Raw genomic sequence first — 22,492 nt, forward strand, 5'->3', positions numbered from 1 at the left:
ACACAGAGCCGAGTCACCCTCAGGGGCACAGACACACAGAGCCGAGTCACCCTCAGGGGCACAGACACAGAGCCGAGTCACCCTCAGGGGCACAGTCACACAGAGCCGAGTCACCCTCAGGGGCAAAGACACACAGAGCCGAGTCACCCTCAGGGGCACAGACACACAGAGCCGTGGTTGGGTCCGCACCCACACCCCCATAGGCCGCCATTACCCGCCAGCCATCTCCTTCCGGTTGCTGTGACGGCGGTACCGGAAGTGGCTGCGGGGAGGCGGCCGTTACAGTTTGAATCCGAGCGCGAGCCGCGGAGCCCCGACACCGGGACAGGGAGAGAGCGGGTAATCACCACAGCCCGGGGCCAGGGGGACAGGGGACAGGGAGAGAGCTGGGGTGCGGTGTGAAAGGCGGGGAGCCTGGTGGGGGTGAGGGTGGGGGTGATGGGGGCGGGGAGCCTGGTGGGGTGAGGGTGGGGTGATGGGGGCGGGGAGCCTGGTGGGGGTGGGGGTGAGTGTGAGGGTGGGGGTGATGGGGCGGGGAGCCTGGTGGGGGGGGGTGAGTGTGAGGGTGGGGGTGATGGGGGCGGGGAGCCTGGTGGGGGTGGGTATGGGGGTGATGGGGGCGGGGAGCCTGGTGGGGGTGGGTATGGGGTGAGGGTGGGGTGATGGGGGCGGGGAGCCTGGTGGGGGTGGGTATGGGGGTGAGGGTGGGGGTGATGGGGGCGGGGAGCCTGGTGCGGGAGAGGACGTTCTGGATGATCTGCAGCCTGCGGAGGGAGGGGTTGGGGGCCGACAAGCGGGGAGTTTGCATAGTCGAGCCTCGATGTAATTAAAGCGCAGATCACGTCTTCCAGACGTCTCAAAGCGCTTCACAGGAAATACTGTAAACGTGAGCTGCCTGGAAGATGTTTAATCTGAATTGAATGGTTTGCTTCAGATCAAATGGGTAGCGTTAAAGAAGATGCCACTCAACTGAAGGAAAAGCTAAATGAAACCCGGATCAAATTTTTCACTTTGTGGGAAAGTGACTATAATTCAGCGGGATTCAAACAGCAATACCGGGAGTCCTTAAAGATCACAACAGGTACAGGCGGTCTAGTTGCAAGCAGATATGCGCTGTTTATGGAACTTCAGCTAACATTTCATTGTTGTAAAGTTTATGAACTGCAAATGGGAGAATATGTGCCATCGTGCTCTATGTTGGGTGAACGTGTAAAAAATAAACTGCAATTCTGATTTGCAGAATAAATACTAATTTTGTCTTCATATGCTAAATAACACGCCTCACACGTACGCGACATCTACGTTCTGAAGTTTACTCAGTACTACCTGTGTCATTATCACTTTAATATTCAAGTACACTCCAAAGCTTATGTTATAAGCTTACTTTGTAAAGAAGTTTACTTTACACTTGAGTGACGTCTTCCCAACCTGAAAGGCGCTTTACAAATGTAATTTTGTATTGTATTAATTTAAATAAATGTTCCTTTTACAGACAAATGTTTACAAAAATATGAAGAAGAGAAAGTAATGTGTGCAAAGATCCAACAAACCAGTAAAGGTACTTGGTAACTTATTGCATTACTTTTTTATTGTGGTATAAATTGGATTGTCGATAGTCGTCTTGTATTTTGATTGGAGCAGGTCGGCATGAAAAAAATATGGTCTCTGTCTTTCAGCTATTTCCGAGCACAACATTCTTATCACAAAAAGATATGCAGATCTGAAGAATGCACATTCAGACTTCAAAAGCTCTGTACAGCAAAAGGGGGAGCTTTTGGAAAAGATCAAGGAGCTGAAGGAAGGAATTGTCAAAAAACAAGGGTGTATGTATAATGTTAGTGGATGAAAATGCTGTAATTGAGAAATCAGAGGCATAAATGACCCTCAATTATGTATTTAACAGTTCAAAATTGTGTTTATCAATACATCTGTATGGCCGAATTCAGACTAACTACATTCTGATAGCAATGAAAGATAAACTTTGTAAATGTTTACAAAATAAGTTGGATGCTCATCTGTGATTTCTATCCCAAGTGCTCCTTGTGCAAAAACAAGAAAATAAAGCAAGACTGAAGGAATTAAATAAAGCTGCAGACTTGTTCAAGAAACGCATGGGACTGGAAATACGAAAAGTGCAGGGTAAGACCGAACATCTCATCAACTGAAAAAAACACTGCTGTAATCTTGTATAATAAGTGGAAATCATCAAAATTTAATGATGAGCATTTTCTATGTTGGTTTGTTAGCTATACTGACCCCCAGTTCCTTACAGAAATGACATTTATTTTGACTAGTCTTTAAATGTGTTTCCCTCCCAAGTTTTATGTTAGGGTTTTTAGTTCATGCTTTTTCAAATAAACAGCATTGCGGTTTTAAAAATGAAACATTTAAGCAATGTCCAGTACTTTTCAGTCCTTTGATCAAAGCTATTTTCTACTTGGTGGTGAAGAATGTTAATTTAGACCAGGTTCGTTCTCTAACTCTCAGTATTGTGGGTTTTCAAAATGTAGCTCAATTCCATTCTTTTTAAGTGAAAATATTTGGAATTTACATTGAAATTTCCAATGTACAATTTAATGACAATTCGTCAGGAGATCATTGCAACAGGGAGAGCGTGAAAGTGTTCAATCCTGTTCACCATCTTAAAAACTTTAAGATGTAGATCATAGGCATCGATAATATCAAAGCAACTTCTGTAGTTTATTAGTTTTGAACAATAGACCCATAACACAATAAGATATTTTAATAACTCAAATCTTCATTATCTATTTGAAGAATGTATTATAATCCCTGTTATTTATACCCCCTCCACTCACTTAATTGTTATTCAATAGGTGAACAGCTACAGTTTATCTTCAGATACATCAATCATAAAAATCCAGAGCAGCCATTTACATTCCTATTGAAAATCAATGATGAAGGAAATTACCAGGGTATGTATGTCTCTCCAAGAAGTTACATCTGAAGTTTGTGCTTACAATGGCTGAACCAAACTCTTCCCCCAAGTGATTGTATCTGAAGGTGATGCAACAGTTGACTACTGGAGCTCACAACAGTCTCTCTGGGAAACATTACAATCATTATACTCGACCGTGCTTACGGTCAGCTCCCCTCTTTCTCTGACTCTCCTTTAAGCTCTGTCAGTGCCACAAATGTAAATGCAAGTTGTTGTTGCCATGTTGCCGTGAATCTGATCTAATAAGAGCATTTAAAGGCAATTTCGATAAGGGGGAAACGAGTGGGGTACACACAATGGCCAAGTGATCTTCTGTGCTATGAATATTCTGTGATTTTGAGAAATGCCAGGTGTTCTTCAGCAAATTCTTGTCTTTTCCCGATAGTGTTGTCGTGTGATCCACCTCTGGAATGCATGACCGTGCTGCAGGAGAGACTGAGACAAAGCAACAATTTCTCTGCTTTTCTTGCAAATATCCGGAAAGCCTTCACTGCATTGATATAATTCAAGAACGCCTTGACAGCATTTATATTACCTGTTTCTCTAATTATGTTTAACTTATTCAGCTGTTTGTATTTTCTCTTCTAAAGAAACACAAAGGAACTTCTTCTGCGTCTGTCTTTATATATGTTTCTCTAGTGGATACTGTTTTGACTGTAATATCTACTTGCTGACATTTATACAGCAAGAATTGTGTTCAGTTTAATTCTGTAATATAGGCTGCCTTTTCACTGTCGTATACATTCGCTGCCTGTTATCTAAACTTTTTTCTTAATCATTGATATTTCTTATACAATATATTTTTTATCTACATTTGGTGGATTGGTACTAAAGTATGTTGTACGATGGCCGTGATCAAACCTGTATAAGTGATAAATGACTGGCTATGTAGCCATGAAACAATGCTTCTGCTGTAGTGTTAAATAAAGTAATTTTCCAAGTAAAGTTTGCATCTGTTGCCAAATATGTCTAAACAATAGTGAGATTTGTTTGAGGAGAAAATGGATGTTACATTCTGTAAGGTTGCAAGCAGTGACTAAGTTGATAGAGATGAGCATTTTGGACAGTAGTTTTATTTCAACTTCTAGTATTATGGTGTGTTTCTACATAAGCTGTTCCTTGGGTTTACCAATTGACTTATTGAGCAAATTAATTAGTATGTAAAATGGAAACGTTTGTGCCAGTAACTTTTTGGAAAGATTAAAGTAATTTCCAGCAAGAGAAACTGATGACGCCAATAACTTAAAAGAGATTCACAAGAGAAAGAATGAGATCCACACATCTAGAGATGGTTATAGCCAGGCCAGTGCCAACTCCTTCAAGGTGTCAGATTTTCAGATCTCACATCTCTGGGGGGCTTCAAACCATTTATAAAAACAAATCATGACGGGTTTTATGGATTAGTTTATTTTGATGGTGCTGGATGTGTTTGGTTCAGTGTTGCTCAATTTGACTCTAAACAAGAGAGTCACAAATGGTTTAAATTCAGAACATAACCTCCCAAAATGCTTTTAAAATGTAGTCATAGAAGAACGTTTCAGCTATTCGCTAGTTATGTTTCATGTTACACTAGCATCTGATTTTAATTCTGAAAACCATAGAAATTGCGGAATGCAGTAATTGAACATTACATAAACGTGAGTGAGCAAAAACGTGTAGATTATTCTCTGAGGGCAGTATTGATACTGTGGCATTGCCCAACATTACCACTTGTAAACTTTTGTGCAAAGCCTTCCTTCTGCGTTAAATTTAGGAATAACAGAGATGTTAGGGCCAGATTGTGAAACGTTCATTTCTGAAGGAATGCTTCTTGCTTTATAAGATTGAGGTTCACAATCGGTCAGTGGGTTTCACCAACATTTTCCATGTTTTAGAGTTTCAGTAAATACCTTGCTTTCTTAATTTAAAAAAAAACAACACGATCAGGTTGTTTCATGCCTCGGATGATCCATATTTTGTGTCTTGTGACAGTTCTTCTACATAGGTGGCTGGGAACATTCCCTTCTTTCCTTTGAAGCTTCCAAACCACCACCCAGTGATATCTTTCCTGTGAATCCTGAGAATATCACCTACAGACAGCAACAAAAAAAAGGATTTTAGCATAAGTTGTCCTTGCCAGTTTCTGTGATTTGCCAGGGATTTAGAGGTAAATTGTGTTTTAGCATAGATGCAAAATCTCCAGGATTAGAAGTCAAACTTCATAGTTTGGGATAGTATGGGACTTATTAAAGGTCTTTGTCACAAGCATAACAAGTGAACTGCAGCATCAAATAAGCCCATATTTTAATTATTGATTTGGCTCTACTAGACTGGGTTTTAAGTTCATTCCCAAATAAAGATGGTGCTGTTCATTTTCAAAAGATCTGAAATTCCACTCATAAAATAGTCAATTCACTTTACAGTGTATTCTGCAAAGCACTCTTGAGACGTCACAAAGATGTGATAAGGCGTTAGCTATATCAAATACAAGGATTATTATTGTATTATTACATTTTTGGGGGTTTGGGGAATACCATCAAACCGTATAACCATGACACATGACAGTTTAAGTCTTGTGAGTTGTCAAGAAATACAATTTTAACAGAACCACACTATCAAAATGCACACAGACATTATAATTGTATATTGCAATACCACTACTCTTGGCATATTCTATGTATTCCGTTCAATACAAATCTGGATTGAGACCTGCATTGATTTAATTACTGTAAATCTTACCTTTCTTTATATTAAGCTCATCTTCTCTGCCTGCTTGATAAGTATATAAAACTTTACATGTTCCAATCTCTTGAATAGGACAAACTCCTGTAGGATCAAACAAATCATTTTTTTAAAATGCTGAGTAAAAGTATTTCAAAGTAAATTCACAACATCTCAGTTTATCTACACATTTCAACCATTTTCCTGGGCCTCAAAACCCCCTCATTGATGATCATTCTTATTTTTATGCTTTGCAGCTGTGACACAAGTAACTGGACAGTTATTGAGGCAAAGTTGTTTATAAACCTTAGAAGCTGCAATATTTATCATACATCTTGGCTGTCAGTTTCACCCACAATATACACAGTCAAAACCACTTTTAATATACCCTGTGAAACTATTTGAGAAGTCTCGATAACACGATAAGGCACTATATCAAATGCAAGGATTATTATTATTAATATCACATCAAATATACTGAAGGCTATAAGCTATTTACCCACTGTTTCCCGATGTTGATGTCTTGTACCCTAATTGTTTTTAAAAATCAATACTTTTCATTACAATTGTACATTGTGAATTCCTTTTTTTTTAAAAAGTGATCAACTTATGTATGTATAGCCTCTAATTAATTCCAGCCTTGATGGATTCCTTATGTTAAGGCCTGGTTGAGAATTGAAAGTAAATATATGTTTGGTAGCGCTTTCAAACTTATGGATATCCTATTATGAAATGTTGTGGAAGCTTTTGGGAAGAAGTTATATTGCTTATTTAAAAATATGCTAATTGCAGAACACAAGTGATAAATAGAAAAGTTTATAAATAAATTACAGGCATGAACATAACAAATGGCGATTGAAAGGAAAGGAAAACACTTTTTAAAGGTATTGTAACAAGAGTAAAAACAACTGTCCCCGTAATCCAAAATAAATCAAACTGACTGTTAACATGTATCTGTCCTTCTTTAGGGATGTGCATGCTTCTCATTGCACTAAAAACCCAGTTTGCCACCAAAAGCATTCTTTGCATAAAGCAGGTTTAGCCAAGTACTCACCGTCAAGCGTACTACAATCTCGTTCATCTAATTGATCAGAGTTATTTGAAGCTGTATCTGCCCTCATCTGTTCCTGCCCCAGTGAGGAATGGTTGGAGTTAGTTGGCTGAATGATGCGAATGGGCTGGTTTGCAGGTTGGGGACTTTGCCCTTGATGATCTCTTCTGGTGTCTGAGGCGATGGAGTTTGTCAGGCTTCTGCGATGCTGCACATTCTTCATTTTCACAGGACGCGAGATCTGTACCACACTGTGGTAATATTCCTGCCAAAGTAACGTTTTTGGTATCTGAGTAGGATTTCAAAGCCAGAACTGCTTCTGGTGTCTTGAATACATGACATTTAGTTGCTAAAAAGGTTTTACTACTTATATATAACTGCTCATCAGTGCTTCCTGCTTTGACGTTACTCTACCCATCGAAGATTCACCAGCTGACTATGAATTGATAAGAGTAAGACACAAGAAATATATATTCTCAACACTGGATTTACATGACTATTTGTAGTCTGAAGTGCTTCCATTGTGGTCAATGTGGCCATTATGCTAAGTATTTTCAATAAATTGTAGAAGAATGAATGCATTTACCAGTGAAAGGCACCTCTGATTTGGCTGGATTCAAATCCATATAATCCAACAACCACAACAACAAATTACATTTGCATAGCGCCTTCCACGTCAGGAGGACTTGAAGATATATATATATTGATCATTAACTTACACTACTAAGATGCCATATAAGAACACAAGTGTCGTGGTTTAATTAGAATCAAAGAAATTGATTATATTTAACATCTACTTGTTCAGACAAATAAAGGAATGGATGCTTTGGGTTAATCAGCTGCACAGAAAAAAAAATCATTATTTTTTAAGTGAAACAGACAAAATAATGACGTCATTAAATAGTTAAATTTCACTACTTAAATCTGCGCATTTAAAGTAAAGAATAACATTGATCTCATGGCAGTGTGATATTAATTTAGGCTCTTGATGAGATGCAAGAAAAGCCATTAGGAGATGTGCAGTTTGTATTTCTAAATACACAGCAAATCATTCGAATCATTTGGAAGCACCTTGTCTTTGCACTTGGTGATGCTGCCATTGAGTGGGTGGGAAGGTTGCCCAGCTCCCTCTAGCTCAGCCACACAGAGCGAAAGCTTGTAGAAATTAAACTCCAGGAGCGTCAGCTTCAGTGTTATCTAGGAATGGAAGTGAGATTAATTATTACTCTTACAGACAAAACACTCCACACAGAAATTAGAGTAAGCCTGTCGTAAATTGAACTTGTCAACTTCTGGGAACACTCCGCAGGTCAGGCAGCATCTATAGAGAAAGGAAAGTGAGTCAACGTTTCGGGTCCACCATCAGAACGAAGGTCGTGGACCCGAAACGTTGACTCCCTCTCTCCATAGATGCTGCCTGACCTGCTGAAGGTTCCCAGCCACTTCTGCTTTTGTTTCAGTTTTCCAGCATCTGCAGCATTTTGTGTGTTGTCAACTTCTAGTGTTTGGTTATTATTTCAATTGAGTTATATTCTTCATTACTTCAGCTATTGGGCAATCCCAATTTGTTTGTTTAGTTTACCTGCACGAGTAACACTGTACTGCCGTATAATCCATGTTAGTATCTTATGCATCAATAATCAATGGCATGTTATTGAGCTGTGTTTGATATTTAAATATTATAATCCACTACCTGGATTAGAAATTTCGGAACGGGTAATGCAAAGTCATATATTTTTTCGAACATGTTCAGAGATATCTTGTTCAGTATAAAAATACATAATATTGACTTTTACCTCATTCAGCTGCATCACGGTTTCTTCTAACTTCGCTGAAAATGAAGGATTTTCCGAGTACGTTCTAACCATCTTCTCTAGCCCTGAAAATTATCAAAAACATTTATTATTGTTATAATATTCATGTGAATCAGACAGATAACTTTTAATAGTAATTTAGAGAAAGGAGACAGACACCTTCTTTGTCCTTTAGTGACCTGGTAATATCTTCCTGAAGCCTCTGTATTTTCAATGCTAGTCCAGTTCTTCTCCGTTCTTTATCCATTGAGTTTCTCGTCTCCTCTTCCTGTTAGATTAACAACAGCTTCTAATTTAGCATTTGCAATTTAAATCAATGCTGTTTAGAGAGATGGTTATTTTTAATAGATTAAAATGACTATCAGTATAATAATAATCCTTGCATTTGATACAGCGCCTTATCACGTCGTCAAGATATCTCAAAGTGCTTCGCCGGTTAAGCTACAAAGTGTAGTAGCTGTACATTTTGTCGGTGAACCCAAAAGCCTGATGCCCACAGCAACGTCTCACAAACAGCCACAAAAAGCGAGTGACCAATTTTATCTGGTGGCTTGTTGGCCAGGACACCAGGAGAAACTCTTCTGTTTTCTGTTCTATTTCTGTATGAAGTCATTAGGCATTTTAAAGAACATATTATCGTCTACTTACATAATAATCTGTAAGCAGAAATTCTGTTTTGTTTTCATCTGATAAAATGGATCTTTCTTCTACCAATATCAAGATGTCTTTCTCAATGTTGACATTTTGTACAGCTTCGTGGATTTGTCTCTGACACTGAAAGACAACATACTGCAATCACATCGGTGCTTCAGAGTTTACAATGAATTTACTTAAATATTAAATAATAACAATAATCCTTGCATTTGATACAGTGTCTTATCACATCATCGAGACATCTCAAAGCCCTTCACAGAATATATTTTAAAGTGAATTAAATGTATATTTTGTGGGCAAAGTACGGTAACCAATTGTGCACTCAGTGTCCCACAAACAGTTGTGGATTGAGTGGTTTATTATTAACATAAGTATTTGTTTTTGAAGGGATTGTTAACCATAGAAAGTTTAATATTAGTTTAATATTAATATAAGTTTAATAATCGTCTGTTTAACAGCAATCTTCAGCTCTCAGAGTTGGACTGAAATGTCCTGTCAGGTAACTATTCTTACTTCTATGAGTGTTCTTCCAAAGCAGGAGATGTGATGGTTGTACTTATTTAAGATGTCGCACAGGAGGTTTATTTTCTCTTTTTCCAGTTCACATATTTTCTGTTAGAAAAAAATTAAATACTGTATCTACGAATGACCAGCGATCAAAGGGATTAATGTTAACGATACAACAACAACAACAAATTACATTAGTAAAGCGCCTTTCATGTCGGGAGGACGTCCCAAGGCGCTGGACAGTCAGGGATTTGGATATAGTAAACCACGCATTTCCACTGGGACATACATCTATCCCCTGGCTTTAAGACTTGGGCACAGTAATTGAAGTGTGTGCAGGTTTACATTTTTGAAGCAAAGGTGTCTCAGAAAATAATGAACTGGCCTATCCATACTGAGAGGTACCAGCTCTGTATCACATTCAACACAACTAAACATACACTCAATTCTTATTCTTTCTTTTGCACGTTAAATAAATGAACGGTTTCACTTTGGCAATCAATTGATTATTATTGTTAGCTGTGTATGGAATCAGCCACTGTATCACACACTGTTCTCTATCTATCTTTGAAGCCTGGATGGGACCTGTTCACAGGGATCTTACTGTCGGTGTCTTTCTATGTGTTACCACTGGGAGGTGCGGAGGATCAATCTCAGCTGCTTGCCAGATTTTAGTTACTGAGTCCATTCACCAGTCAACACATTACATTAAACCGTGTTTCCCTGCCAAGGCCCAAAGGTTGAATTTTTCTGTGCTCCTATTAGATCTCCCCTCCCCACCGCTCCGTACACAAGCTTGTACTTACTAAGGTTCAAGGCAAAATTGTAATGTGAGAAAAGTTCATCTTGGTGAGTTAGAAACAAATCACAAATCAACATACATTGTTCCAGTGCTGGTGAACACACAAATGTCTGTTCTGCTTTCTACTCCACCAAACACATGGCATCCACGTGAAGTTACAATAATAGTCATAATCAACATTAGCATCTTCTGCCAAGTCCAGAACTGAGAGGCAGGAGAGAGCATGGTCTCAGGATTTCAGTGTTGAGGTTTTCTGGTGATATTTAAATTATTAATTACTGTATTAACCAATTACCATATCACAAACGGGGTCGGTCTTTTTTTTAAAAAACTCGCACAATTTTATTTAAGTAAAGAACTGTCGGTGGTCGTGTTTTCTGCTTTAAGACACGTGCGTGCAGAGTTTCTGTTTGTCTTTGAAAACATTCCTGTTGTATTAATCATGGGATTCTGGTAAAATGGTTTCCTTTAACCATTTTGCTACTCGCCTGATAAGACTGCTCTAAAGTCAACTCCCACTTCAGCCGGGTGTCCTCACCAGTCCTGTTCAGCTTGTAGTAATGATTGTCCATTTTAGTCAGAGCCTCAGTAGACTTCTTCAGTTTACTGAGCAGCTGTAAGAACAAACAATAAATAACAATATATTCTGCGGCTAAAGTAAAGCAATTCATAGCAAGATTTTTAATAACAACTTGGCATCAGTAATGAGGTCTCTTTCCAGTAACTGGATGCAGTTCTCATTTACTTATTCCCTTAAGAAGTCCCCTAAATTACATCTTGGTATATAAATAAAAATGTTACTCAAACTTCCCTTAAGAAGTCCCCTAAATTAGATCTTGGTATATAAATACAAATGTTACTCAAACTGCCTTTAACCACCAAATGTTTATTCCTAAAATTGGCAATCTGACAATAGTCCATGGCAGGCATGTGGGTGGGTTGACAGACTAGGCTCCTCTCCTTCTCACACAACTACAGATTCACCCAAAACATACTCACAAAGAACAATGCCTTTATCTCTTTATCTCACTTCGTTTTTTAAAAGTAGTTTTACTCGCTTCATTATCGAAAGTTAAATTTCGTAGCTCGTATAATAATAAAACAATAAGCCTTGCATTTGATACAACGCCCTATCAAGTCTTCGAGGCTTCTCAAAGCGCTTCACAGAATACACCGTAAAGTGTAGTGACTGTGATTTTGGGTGAAACGCCTGTATACCGTGGAAGATTCGGCCTTTTTCCTTTGTTGTTGAACAAACTGCTGTACCCTATAAACCAGGAAAGGACTAGGTCTGTTCCTTAGTCTGTGTGGAGTCTGTTATATCCAGGCCAGAGTGGCTTTAATTTAAGGCAGTTACATTGTTGAGCTCCCATTGCTGACCCTGAATCTGCTGTAAAGTTGTTGTGTATGGACATTGGCCGAGGGAAGGGTGGAATTTGTCTGATGATTCAATAACCTGCTGAAACTCATTGCATCGTACGTGAAGGATGTCCACTTGGGAGAGGTCATGTCTGGTGCCTGTCGACCCTTGGAGACAAGATAGAGGCTGCATTGTGGGGTGCAATTTGTTGTTGTTGTTGTGCATTAAGTTGTTCTGTGCTTATGCTCTCTCCGGCCTTTAGCTTAGGGAAATAGCTTCCAGTAAAAAAAACTATGGTGTAAACGTGGGTTAATATTTTGGTGATAAATAATCCGTTGAGTCCATTTTGAAAGGTCAATTTCGCCCCTAATTTTTTTTTCATTCATTGCAGCATTTACTCAGCATCAATTAGAGTTATATATTACATTTGAAGGTGATTAGTTTACACAATCCAGTCTAGACAACCTTGCGTTTCTCCTTTTCAGTTGCCACTTGTGTGTTGCCGTCTACAAAGTGAAAGAGGACTTCATGATTCTTGGTCGACGTCATCAGCTTCTTTTTACACTGAAACCCAGAATATGTGAATATGGTTGCAAAGTTAATAGAAAGTAGTAACAAAAATAATCCTCGCACTTGATACAGCGCCTTATCATGTCTTCGAGACGTCTCAGAATATACTGTAAAGTGAATTGATTGTATGTTTCGTGGGTGAATCAGACATTCAATAAAACTCTAAAATATGGAAAGCTATGGTGCTGATTATGGTACAAAATCAAATGCAATTGTTTTGTATTTTTACTAAATTGACAATGACAACAGCCTAATTAATGACTTTCAAACCAATACTGCATTGTTAGTGAAATTGACAGCTGAGATTGCAACACTAAATACATTGATGGATACCTTAATCTGCTGACTCCAATTGTCTATCACAAGCTTCGATGCCTTGTCGACTGCAATGTCCAACTGATATAGAATTGTAACATTAGCACAGAGTAAGACGCATACAAGTAAAATATAACTGAATTAAGTCAAATAAAAGGAAATGCTCAATAATAATAATTAGCCTTGCATTTCATATAGCGCCTTATCAGGTCATCAAATGATTTCCCGGGATTTACTGTAAAGCGTAGTGACTGTACGGGCTAATGCGGCGGCCAATTTGTGCAGAGCAATGTCCCATAGACAGCCAGGAAGTGCATGATCAATACCACATACCGGTTTTCTCCTTTTACTATGTTCATCCAGCACTTGACGGATTGGTTTAATGGCTTCTTGCTCAATAGCACTGCCTAATTTCCTGTTCGAAATAATAAAGCGGTTCAGGTTAATCGCACAAAAGATTTGTTACCTCTATCTGGCGCTGACCTTTAGATACAAAGAATATACATACACAGTAATTCATCCACACCAGGCCCTTACCACCCATTACCATCACAAATTGAAATACAATGCAGCACAGGCCTTTCCAAGTGAAATTATAGTTGTCACAAAAGCACGTTACAACACTAGGAGCATTGCTAGTTGACAGATTAATGAAACACAGGAAGCAAAAAGTTCAAGTCGGTAAAAGTAAATAATGTAACGCGCTTGGAATTGCCATATTATACTTAATCATTCAGTCTCTCTAATTCCCGATGCAACTCTCTCTTTTTTCGTGCCATGAGCGGAAAAAAAAGGATACGATATTGAGACTATTTCTAGTGCTGGGGGCTGCAGTAAACATTCTTAAAAGGGGAATGAAGAATAACAGTAAATGTGAAGGCGGAGATTGGGAAGGAACATAGAAGCAAACAGGAGGAGGCCATTCAGCCCCTCGAGCCTGTTCCGCCATTCTATAAGATTATGGCTGATCTGTACCTCAACTCCAATTACCCGCCCTTGCCCCATATCATATCCCTTAATACCCAGACCTAACAAATATCTATCCAACACAGTGCAAGTTCTGTGCAGCCCATATTGGTATAAATGTCAATGTTCCTATGGCCACATACAGTACAGTGCTGGTGAAATCAATATGGCTCCAAACTATTGTTATTAAAACAAAAGGATTCAATCCCCCACAGCTGAAGCCTCTCTGTACTCACCTATGCAAATCTGCCGTGGCTGCCATCTCTTCAGACACACAATTCCACACATCAAAAATGGAGCTTTGGAGACAAATCCAGAATGTCAGACACTACAATTAGAACATTAACCTCGTGAGCTGAAGCCTACAGTCCCTGTGGGTGAGGTATAAAGTTCACACATGCACGCACAGGTTGAGGGCTGTCTGACAGACTGTGGTATTGTGGTAATCCCACTGACATTTCCCTGCCTTTAAATAACTAGGTAAATAATTGAAATGAATTCGCCGGTGGTGTTTTACGTTTCAGATCTTGAGCAGACTGTTGCCTTGTGGTATCTTCCTCAGCTCCTCTGTGCTTCCAGTAAACTGAGCTGCCAAAGTGTAAGCCTCGTTCAAATATCTTTACTTAAATAGTTTGCATCAGCCTATTCAATGATGTCAGTTTGACGCTAAACTGACTTAACTACCCCTTAATCCATTTGGCCTATTTCGATGAACATCCATACCACCCCATACAACACTCATCCTCAACAGTGAACTGTCTAATGGGTGATATTTTTTGAACAGGATTCCTTAAGAAGAAATTCCATTCAAATTATTTTATTCTGTTCAAACTGTGTTTGAAAATTACAATTACGCTCTGTCAAAGCTGAGTTCCTGTGGGTTGGCACCTGACCTACTTCCAGTTATCAGCAATTTAGATACATACGAATATACTGAATGATACTGCAGAGTAAACCTCACGTTTTTTGTCTCAGTTATTCAATTCCGTTTGTACCTATTATTTTAACCGTACAACACCTTTGCAAAGCAGTTAGTTAATCCTGTTCTTTTTGGATGGAATCAATCAAGGCTGCGTTAACTGCTTTAAAGGAACAATGTGATAATAATAATAATGTTTGCAGTTGATACAACACCTTATCAAGTCAGTGAGACGTCTCAAAGCGCTTCACAGATTATACTGTAAAGTGAATTGACTGTATTATGTGGGCAAAACGCAGCAGCCAATTGCCAATTCCACGAAAGATGAAAATTGCAGGTAACACATCAAGGTGTAACCTGTCAACTTATCTGCAACTTGTCGCAAACGGTGATGGGAGGGGAAAGGAAGGTGGGCATTCTGGAAGGATGAGATCAAATAGGCCAAAGGGTCTCCTTCACCCCAACTTCTCTTTATTTTCTGTGTTTCATCTCGTGACCTGTTTATTACTGTCCACCACTAAGCACATTGTCTCCACAAGCTTGAGATCAGCTCTGCTTTCCAACATGGCGTTTGAATGACAAAAAGGCTTATTTTTCCAACGCCGCTTACTTTTTCATCATGTTGGCGGATGCCTTGGTGATCTTGCTGGCCAGTCTGATGAGGCCCTTGGAGTACCTCTTTTCTAGGTCAGCCCTTTAAGCAAACACAATTATATCAGACATGATTCACAGTCGGCCAATGACATTTGCTACAACTCTGGATGCCACACAATTGCTCATGTTTCTTCCTCTTACATTTCCAGTATTTAATAAAAACCGCAGCCCCACACAGTTGCACCTGTGCCAAATGAACAGATAGTAATATAATAAAATAATAATCCTTGAAAGTGATACAGCGCCTTATCAAGTTTTCGAGCAGTCTCAAAGGGCTTCACAGAGCATACTGTGAAGCCTAGTGACTGTGTACTTTGTGGGTGAAATGCATCAGTCAATCGCGCGCAAAATATACTTTCAAAACATATTTAAAGGTTGGACGGTTTGCACCAAAGAAGTTTTTATTCCCCGGTTTCTGTTTGCCAGTGAGGATCAGTTCAGGCAATGCTGATGACTGCTGTACTTTGCCTGGAGATCGTTGCAGATAACCACACAATGACTCAGGCTGTAGGGTGGAGCTCGACAGGAGTTCCCAAAGTCTGTGCGCTACAGTTTTACATGTGGTGTATAACTCAGCATAACTTCTTCACAAACAGTTTCTGGAAAACCATTCCAGCGATAGAACAAACACATTTCCAGTATTACAGAACATTTCAGTGGTAAAGGAACTTTCAGTACTCGAGGAAGGACACTTTAAGCGATAGGTGGGATAGGGGAACCTTTCAATTATATATCTGCGATAAGGACACTTTTTATGATAAAGCAGATAACAACAACAACAAAATTACATTTATGGATAAAGCACTAACAGGCAGAATGATTCAATGATGAGATAAGTTCAGTCATATGAGATATGGTTGGGAAATACAAAGAGGATTTCAGTAATCGAGAGAAGCAAACTTTGATAACAGAATATTTCAATGACAGAATTAATGTTTCCGCAATGGAAATATTCCCCTTTGCCAGTTTAGACACTTAGTTTTTATTTGTATATCATACTATTTTACTAGAGGCCACCTGTTTTGCAGCTGGAGCTTTAAAAATTTGACTTCCGTAGAATTTGTTTACTTGCTATATGTCCTCTGTTAACTGTTTCAGTAGTTACTTTCCACTATCAACATCCTCTGCTGAAAGTCTGAAGTTGTTTTGTGTGAATACAACAGTTCTTTGCAACAGTGTCTCTTACTCAGCACATTCTGTGAGGCAGAACATAGGTTGATTCTTTGTAAATATATGTTAAAACCACAATTTAGTCTTGCGATAATGTGCTGTGAATACGTTTATCCAAGCTGAAAGAAATCATCAGAATGAGTTTATGATTCAACCAACCATTAATAATTGTCGCAACTATTGTTTGGCGGTACTCAAGCAGAGAGTGGCAATCCTAGAACTCTTCATTTAATCAGCGACCGGTAAATATTAATTCGTCTCGTCCATTCACCTGCATCACCGAGTCAATCGGTTTGTGGTTTTGCTACGCTCTTAAACAACATTTTCACAAATACAAATACAAAGTTATACTTTGTATTCCAATGATTTTCACTGGCGCCGTGATACATAGAGCTCCCTTTAGTGTTTCAAAGGAGAATTAGTATCTCATCCTTTAGTTACACAGTAGAATGCAACAAAAGCTTAACTGATAAGACAATAAGTTTCTACGATATTCGTGAATGTTCAATGTACCTTTGCTGAAGGACGGATATGAGTTCTTTGCAGTAATTGTCGCCATTTTTGGAAAACTTCTTGATATGTTCGTACACTCTTCCATACTGAAAATAACCACACATTAATTATAATAATCTCTGCATTTGAAATAGCGGCTATAATGTCAAAACATCTCAGTTAGCTTCACAGGGAATCTCTGTAATGTGTAGTGACCGACCACTCATAAGCAGATGTGACAGCCAATTTGCTCCTAGCAATATCCTACCAACAGACATGGAGTGGATGATCAATATTATCTGGAGGATTGCTGGCCAGGATACTGGGGGAAGCTCTTATCTCTATTTGAGTGGTGTCGGAGAATCTTTAATCTCTACCCGAACAGACAGACAGGACCTGGGCTTAATCTCTCTGTGGAAGGATGGCATCTCCAACAATGCAACCCTGGCACTGGAGCCTCAACCTAACGAGTGTTGGCCAACCTTTTTTGTCTTGATTGACTATTTTTTTGACTTATGGCCACACCATAAATACCGCTACTCAGTGTGTACCTGCTGATAACACCAAATATTGATTTAACACAGATTTATCTAGACTAGTGCGAATGTTCAGCGTGCCACGTCTTGATCCTTGAGGGCCATATTTGGCCCGTGGGCTGGCTACGTGTTGGCCATTACTGACCTAGACTAGACTATATATTTAGAATATCATAATCATTGGGCTTGAATTCTTCATCTCTGAATCACATGCAAGAGAGTCACCAACTGAGCCAGGATGACACATAACTAACATCCACCATCCCAACCCACACAGCAGTCTGTGGTTAAAAACAACTAGAATTCTAACATCTGGCCCTCAGTTTGTCCGAGAACCAGAAAAAAAGGGAAAGCTGCCTAAAAATTCAGTTTGTCTCTGTCATTTGCTGCATGCAATTTGCTTTGATGCATTTTTTTTCTAGGTTGCCACTTGCATTTTCATGACCTCTACTGCAACGAAGATTAAGTTAACACTTGCAGCCCGGCTCGGGAGAAGTTCTTTGAAAGATCTTCAGGAAGCTTCTGGTGTAGAACTTGCGCTGAGACAAGCTGGAAATGTTTTAAGTTGGGCTCCGCTGCATTCAGTGTACCAGGAAAATGAAAATGGTAACATGGCAGAAAAAAGACAGAGAAAGTTAAATGAAATAAGTGATACAAATTGAATTCTTAAAATCTTAGAATTGACAGTAGTGAAGGTCATTGGCTTGAGTCACAAGTACCATTGTTTTTGTCAGAACTGGGAGAAGGATACTTGTTGTGAGATAAGATGATTCTAAATAACAGCCGTAAGGCTCACTTGACCCCTTATGTACATATAATTTTGATCTATATATTTGTGGTGAAGCTTGTGTTTATGTTTAATGAGCCTAGAAATATCAGTGTTCAGGAAATAATAATATTCCTGGCATTTGATGTAGCGCCTTATCACGTCGTTGAGACGTCCCAAAGTGCTTCACAGATTATACTGTAAAGTGAATTGACTGGATATTTTGAGGGCGAAACCCGGCAGCCAATTGCGCACAGCAGCGTCCCACAAACAGTGGTAGATTGAGTGGCCAAATTATTATTATTATTATTTATTTTTTGAAGGGATTATTATCCCCGGAAAAGCAATCCGACGATTGACTCACAACCAGGTTCCTATTTTCTACGAGGTGCACAAGAGGCGTGTGGGTAAGCAAACTTGCCTAAGGTTTTTTTTTGCCCCCCAAAATGGAAGATTTTCCCCTTTGCTAAATTATTGCCAGGACTTCAAGCATTCACTCCAATACTCTGGCCTGAAGCCCGGACGGAACACTTCCTACTATTCACTGCTCACACCAGGTTCCCCTATGGGGTTCCTGGGTGAGGCTGAGAGTTCCTGCTTAACATGGAAAAGTCCTTCAGGATCCTCAATGACAACAGAAAGGGGGAGATTTGCCCTCAGCAATCCACACTAGCCCTCAAACCCAGCTCCCAGAGACCCCCCACCCACCCACTCACTGCTCCCTCTCATCATTATTATATTATATTATTATAATATATTGTTATATTATTATTATCAATGTCTGGGCTGGAATCACACCATCAGATTCTGACTGACACCAAAGCTTAACTGAGAGAGTTTCACTAAAGTTGTACTTGATGCTTGACAACTTTAAGTTTAAAAGTTTATAACTTTAACTCTGATGCATGATTAACTTTCCTCAAAGCAGAGTGGGTTTAGGAGGAGCCCAGCCAGAGCAGCATGCAAACACACCCAGAGTCAAACTCAAACACAAGCCTCAAACAAGCAAGAATTCTGGTTAAGCAATAAAACTGCACCTTACAGTGATTCTCCCCCCACCCACTGCAGCCAAGTGCATTCTCTGGTTAATGTCCTTGGGTCAGTGTTAGTTAGCTCGTTGCAGTGGTTTAAGACAAACAGTGCAAACAGTCTGAGAAAGGACAAAAAAAAGATGAAAGATAAAGATTTCCTTACTGTGCATCCACTCACAGGGTCTTTCATACTGACTGATTGTAGTGCTCCCTCGACCCAGGACAGTGAGTGAGTGAGTGAGTGAGAGTGAGTAGTCAGTGCTGACAAGTTTACACTTGAACTTTGAGCAGTCAGTCAAGTCAGTCATCTGATAGCTCAGCAGCCAGCAAACACACACTGTAGTTCCCTCAGGTCCTAATGCTCCTCACTGTAGCCAAACACATTGTATTTGGCCAAAGAATTATCGACCAGAGAAGGGACTCATTATATTGTACCCTGAGCCCAGTGAGAGTGAGGGGCTGATTGATCTATGTACCCTGTTGTTGGTTTTTTTTTGTCGTCACCGTTTCTCATCAAGGGGAGAAATTTTGTAATTCATTATGTTTTATTTCCCCACGCCCTCCGTTCCACAAGGTGAATCAAAGAGAATGCATCAATTTGTGGTTAACAGCAGTTCAACACTTTTTTTCAAAGAATGTGGTTTCCGGAATTATTAGAAGATCGCGAGATTTTTAAGTAGCAGAATAGCGTTAACGTGCGGAAAATAATAATAATAATAATAATAATCCTTGCGTTTGATATAGTGCCTTATCGCATCTTCGACACATCTCAAAAGCGCTTCACAGGATACACGATCAAGTGAATTGACTGCATATTTTGTGGGTGAAACCCAGCAGCCATGTGCGCACAGCAGCGTCCCACAAACAGCCATGGATTGAGTGACCAAATTCTTCTTAATCATGTTTTTTGAAGGGTTTATTACCCCTGGAAAAGCGATCTGCCAATCGACTAACAACTGGGTTCTTCTTTACTGCTAGATAAACAGGTGTGTGGAGTGAGGTAACTTGCCTGGGAATCGAACCCGGGTCCTCTCGCTTGCAAAACAAGTGCTCTAATCACTGAGTTACAGGACTCCGTGTCTTATACATTGTGCCTTCTCTTATGAATCAATGTGCATTTTAGGTGTGCTTCTTCCATTTTCTAAAATCCTTTTTTAAAAAATCTTTTGGTAATATTTCTGAACGTTTGGTGGTTGGACTTTCTAACCACACCGCAGTGCTCTTACCTCAGGCAGTTTGTTTTTCTCCAGGCGGTGAGATTTATATTATTTGTGACGCTGCATTGATTTATAGTTTGGTACATGTCTCCATTGCTACACAGCTCCATACAGGAATGCAGATTGGATGTGAATGTAAGTTGGTGTGGTATTGAAGGTTTCTGACATTCCTTCATGTCCCAACACATAGAGCAGGACAATATATTAACCTGGTAGATAAATACGGAATTCTATAGACACATAGAAACAAGGAGGCCATTCAGCCCCTCGAGCCTGTTCCACCTTTCTATAAGAACATGGCTGATCTGGACCTCAAGTCCAATTACCCGGCCTTGCCCAGTGTCCCTTAATACTCGGACCTAACAAATATCTATCTACCTTGAAGATGTGAATGGATCCAGTATCCACCACCTTTTGGGGGAGAGAGTTCCAGATTTCCACCACTTTTTTATTTTTTATCGTAACTGAGAGCTTGGCAGTAATTGCTGAGGGAAATAAAGAAACAAACATGCGCTGGTTCTAACGCAATCTAACAATGTGCTGTACGGACAGAAATGATGGCGTTAAAGACAATAAATGCAGAAAAAAATGAGACATATGAGAAGCAAATGTGAAAACAATATGTAAAGATATGAGTTTTTTTGTCATGTGACCTAGAAAATTCTGGGATATCATGATCTTTCACAGTTGAGCAAAAAGGTGATTATTCATCACATAATGATTTGATCGGAGTGATATCTGCTGCTTCTGATGTTATTTATCATTTTGTCAGATAGCAAACAAGTTACTCTGGTAATATCATCATCTCTCTCCACATTAACACTACTACTGTATGAGGCATTTATTCTTACCAGCTTCAGCATGGATATGGTATATCTATTTGCCCCCCCCACCCCATTCCTATTTCCTTTAGCCTCACTACATTATATTCTCACAGTGCTGCGCACCATTAATCTGTGACCTCTTTCAACACTCGTGTGAATCAGCTAGAAACAAGTGCATAAGGTGCTTGTGGAATAAACCGTCCTCCAATCTGCCCTGGCCCCAGCAGGGGAAATGTCTGCCCTCGATTCAGTGCTTCCTCTGACAGCTTAGCCCGGTCAGGATCAGACAGAGGGAGAATGTATTAATCATTAGGAAAGTGCGGTCGGAATAGATATCTATAGCGAAAAACTGAGGGACCTGAAGATTTCAGTCAGCTGTAGTAGATGTGATCTACATAACCTGCCATTGTTCCCTATTGTTTGAGTCTTTGGGGCTTATCAGATGCAAGGATTATTAATATCTTTCAATTATATATCATTGTGTATACTAGATTTTTTATATATTTTGCCCACAAAACATACATTCAGTTCACTTTACAGCATATCCTGTAAAGCGCTTTGAGACGGCTCGAAGATGTGATGAGGCGTTGTATCAAATGCAAGGATTATTATTATGATTATTATATATTTTTACTGAATATACTTGCAGTGATCATGTCAAGGATAAATGTTAACTGTGATTACTATTTGTTACCAGGAAGTATACAAGCTGCATATTTACACAGTTTACACATTTATTGTCAGCCAATAAATACCCTGGAGTGATTTCAAGAATGCCATCTCTCGTCTCGGTAGCGATGATTATTAGTTCATTAACTTTTCCTTCTGTCGTCAATGAAATCGTCCCAACTCCTCCCAACTGATTTATTCCTTGCACCTTGCAAATCACTCTCAGTGAACGCCTTCAAGCCTTGTTCCTTCTTGCATGGACTTGCCTGAAAAACTGAAACACTTGCCCCGTTCTGTCACAGAAACTCACCATTTATTTAAAAATCCACATTTTGCCTCCGAGTGTTTTGAATCAATATATAACAGGATGACCGTACTTCCCTGTTTCCCGAGGACAGTTCCCCGGACGAGGTATTATGACCCTAGGGCTACATCTGCTCCGCCTTGAGTTCAGCAACAAACTGAACAAGAACAAGAACATTCCAAAACACATACACCCATCAGAGAGACAGAAACACA

General features: G+C 39.5%; 2 protein-coding genes across 6 annotated transcripts; one reads left to right on the plus strand and one right to left on the minus strand.

Annotated features, from left to right (window-relative positions):
• Positions 1-246: 246 nt before the first annotated feature.
• spc25 (SPC25 component of NDC80 kinetochore complex) lies at positions 247-3,901 on the plus strand. Of its 3 annotated transcripts, none has more exons than XM_007889870.2 (7): positions 247-339; positions 935-1,081; positions 1,493-1,558; positions 1,677-1,823; positions 2,035-2,139; positions 2,835-2,933; positions 3,342-3,901. In XM_007889870.2, the coding sequence occupies exons 2-7, from the start codon at positions 940-942 to the stop codon at positions 3,458-3,460; spliced, it is 678 nt and encodes a 225-aa protein (XP_007888061.1). In that variant the 5' UTR covers positions 247-339; positions 935-939; the 3' UTR covers positions 3,461-3,901.
• Positions 2,903-19,554, minus strand: nostrin (nitric oxide synthase trafficking). Of its 3 annotated transcripts, XM_007889874.2 has the most exons (17): positions 19,427-19,554; positions 16,952-17,037; positions 15,225-15,308; positions 13,932-13,994; positions 13,063-13,144; positions 12,748-12,810; positions 12,310-12,408; positions 10,973-11,098; positions 9,689-9,787; positions 9,170-9,295; positions 8,681-8,789; positions 8,504-8,586; positions 7,779-7,904; positions 6,711-6,972; positions 5,675-5,761; positions 4,846-5,025; positions 2,903-3,391 (listed from the first exon to the last, which is right to left on the minus strand). In XM_007889874.2, the coding sequence occupies exons 1-16, from the start codon at positions 19,451-19,453 to the stop codon at positions 4,889-4,891; spliced, it is 1,659 nt and encodes a 552-aa protein (XP_007888065.1). In that variant the 5' UTR covers positions 19,454-19,554; the 3' UTR covers positions 2,903-3,391; positions 4,846-4,888. The 3 variants fall into 3 exon arrangements, with proteins under 3 accessions (XP_007888065.1, XP_007888066.1, XP_007888064.1); XM_007889875.2 differs by lacking the exon at positions 2,903-3,391 and having other exon boundaries at positions 4,343-5,025; positions 19,442-19,554; XM_007889873.2 differs by lacking the exon at positions 2,903-3,391 and having other exon boundaries at positions 4,343-5,025.
• Between the last annotated feature and the right edge of the window lie 2,938 nt (positions 19,555-22,492).

This window comes from Callorhinchus milii, unplaced genomic scaffold, assembly GCF_018977255.1.
Source record: "Callorhinchus milii isolate IMCB2004 unplaced genomic scaffold, IMCB_Cmil_1.0 Scaffold6, whole genome shotgun sequence".
NCBI classification, from domain to species: domain Eukaryota; kingdom Metazoa; phylum Chordata; class Chondrichthyes; order Chimaeriformes; family Callorhinchidae; genus Callorhinchus; species Callorhinchus milii.

Bases quoted from the DNA above. Each gene is read 5' to 3' on its own strand.
- spc25 (XM_007889870.2), top strand. From the start codon at position 940: ATGGGTAGCGTTAAAGAAGATGCCACTCAACTGAAGGAAAAGCTAAAT. The intron at 1,082-1,492 runs GTACAGGCGGTC...TTCCTTTTACAG, and splicing joins GTCCTTAAAGATCACAACAG to ACAAATGTTTACAAAAATAT. The intron at 1,559-1,676 runs GTACTTGGTAAC...TCTGTCTTTCAG, and splicing joins GATCCAACAAACCAGTAAAG to CTATTTCCGAGCACAACATT.
- nostrin (XM_007889874.2), bottom strand. From the start codon at position 19,453: ATGAAAGACCCTGTGAGTGGATGCACA. The intron at 12,409-12,747 runs GTATCCATCAAT...TCTGGGTTTCAG, and splicing joins ATTGGAGTCAGCAGATTAAG to TGTAAAAAGAAGCTGATGAC. The intron at 7,905-8,503 runs GTAAAAGTCAAT...TTCCATTCCTAG, and splicing joins CCGTGATGCAGCTGAATGAG to ATAACACTGAAGCTGACGCT.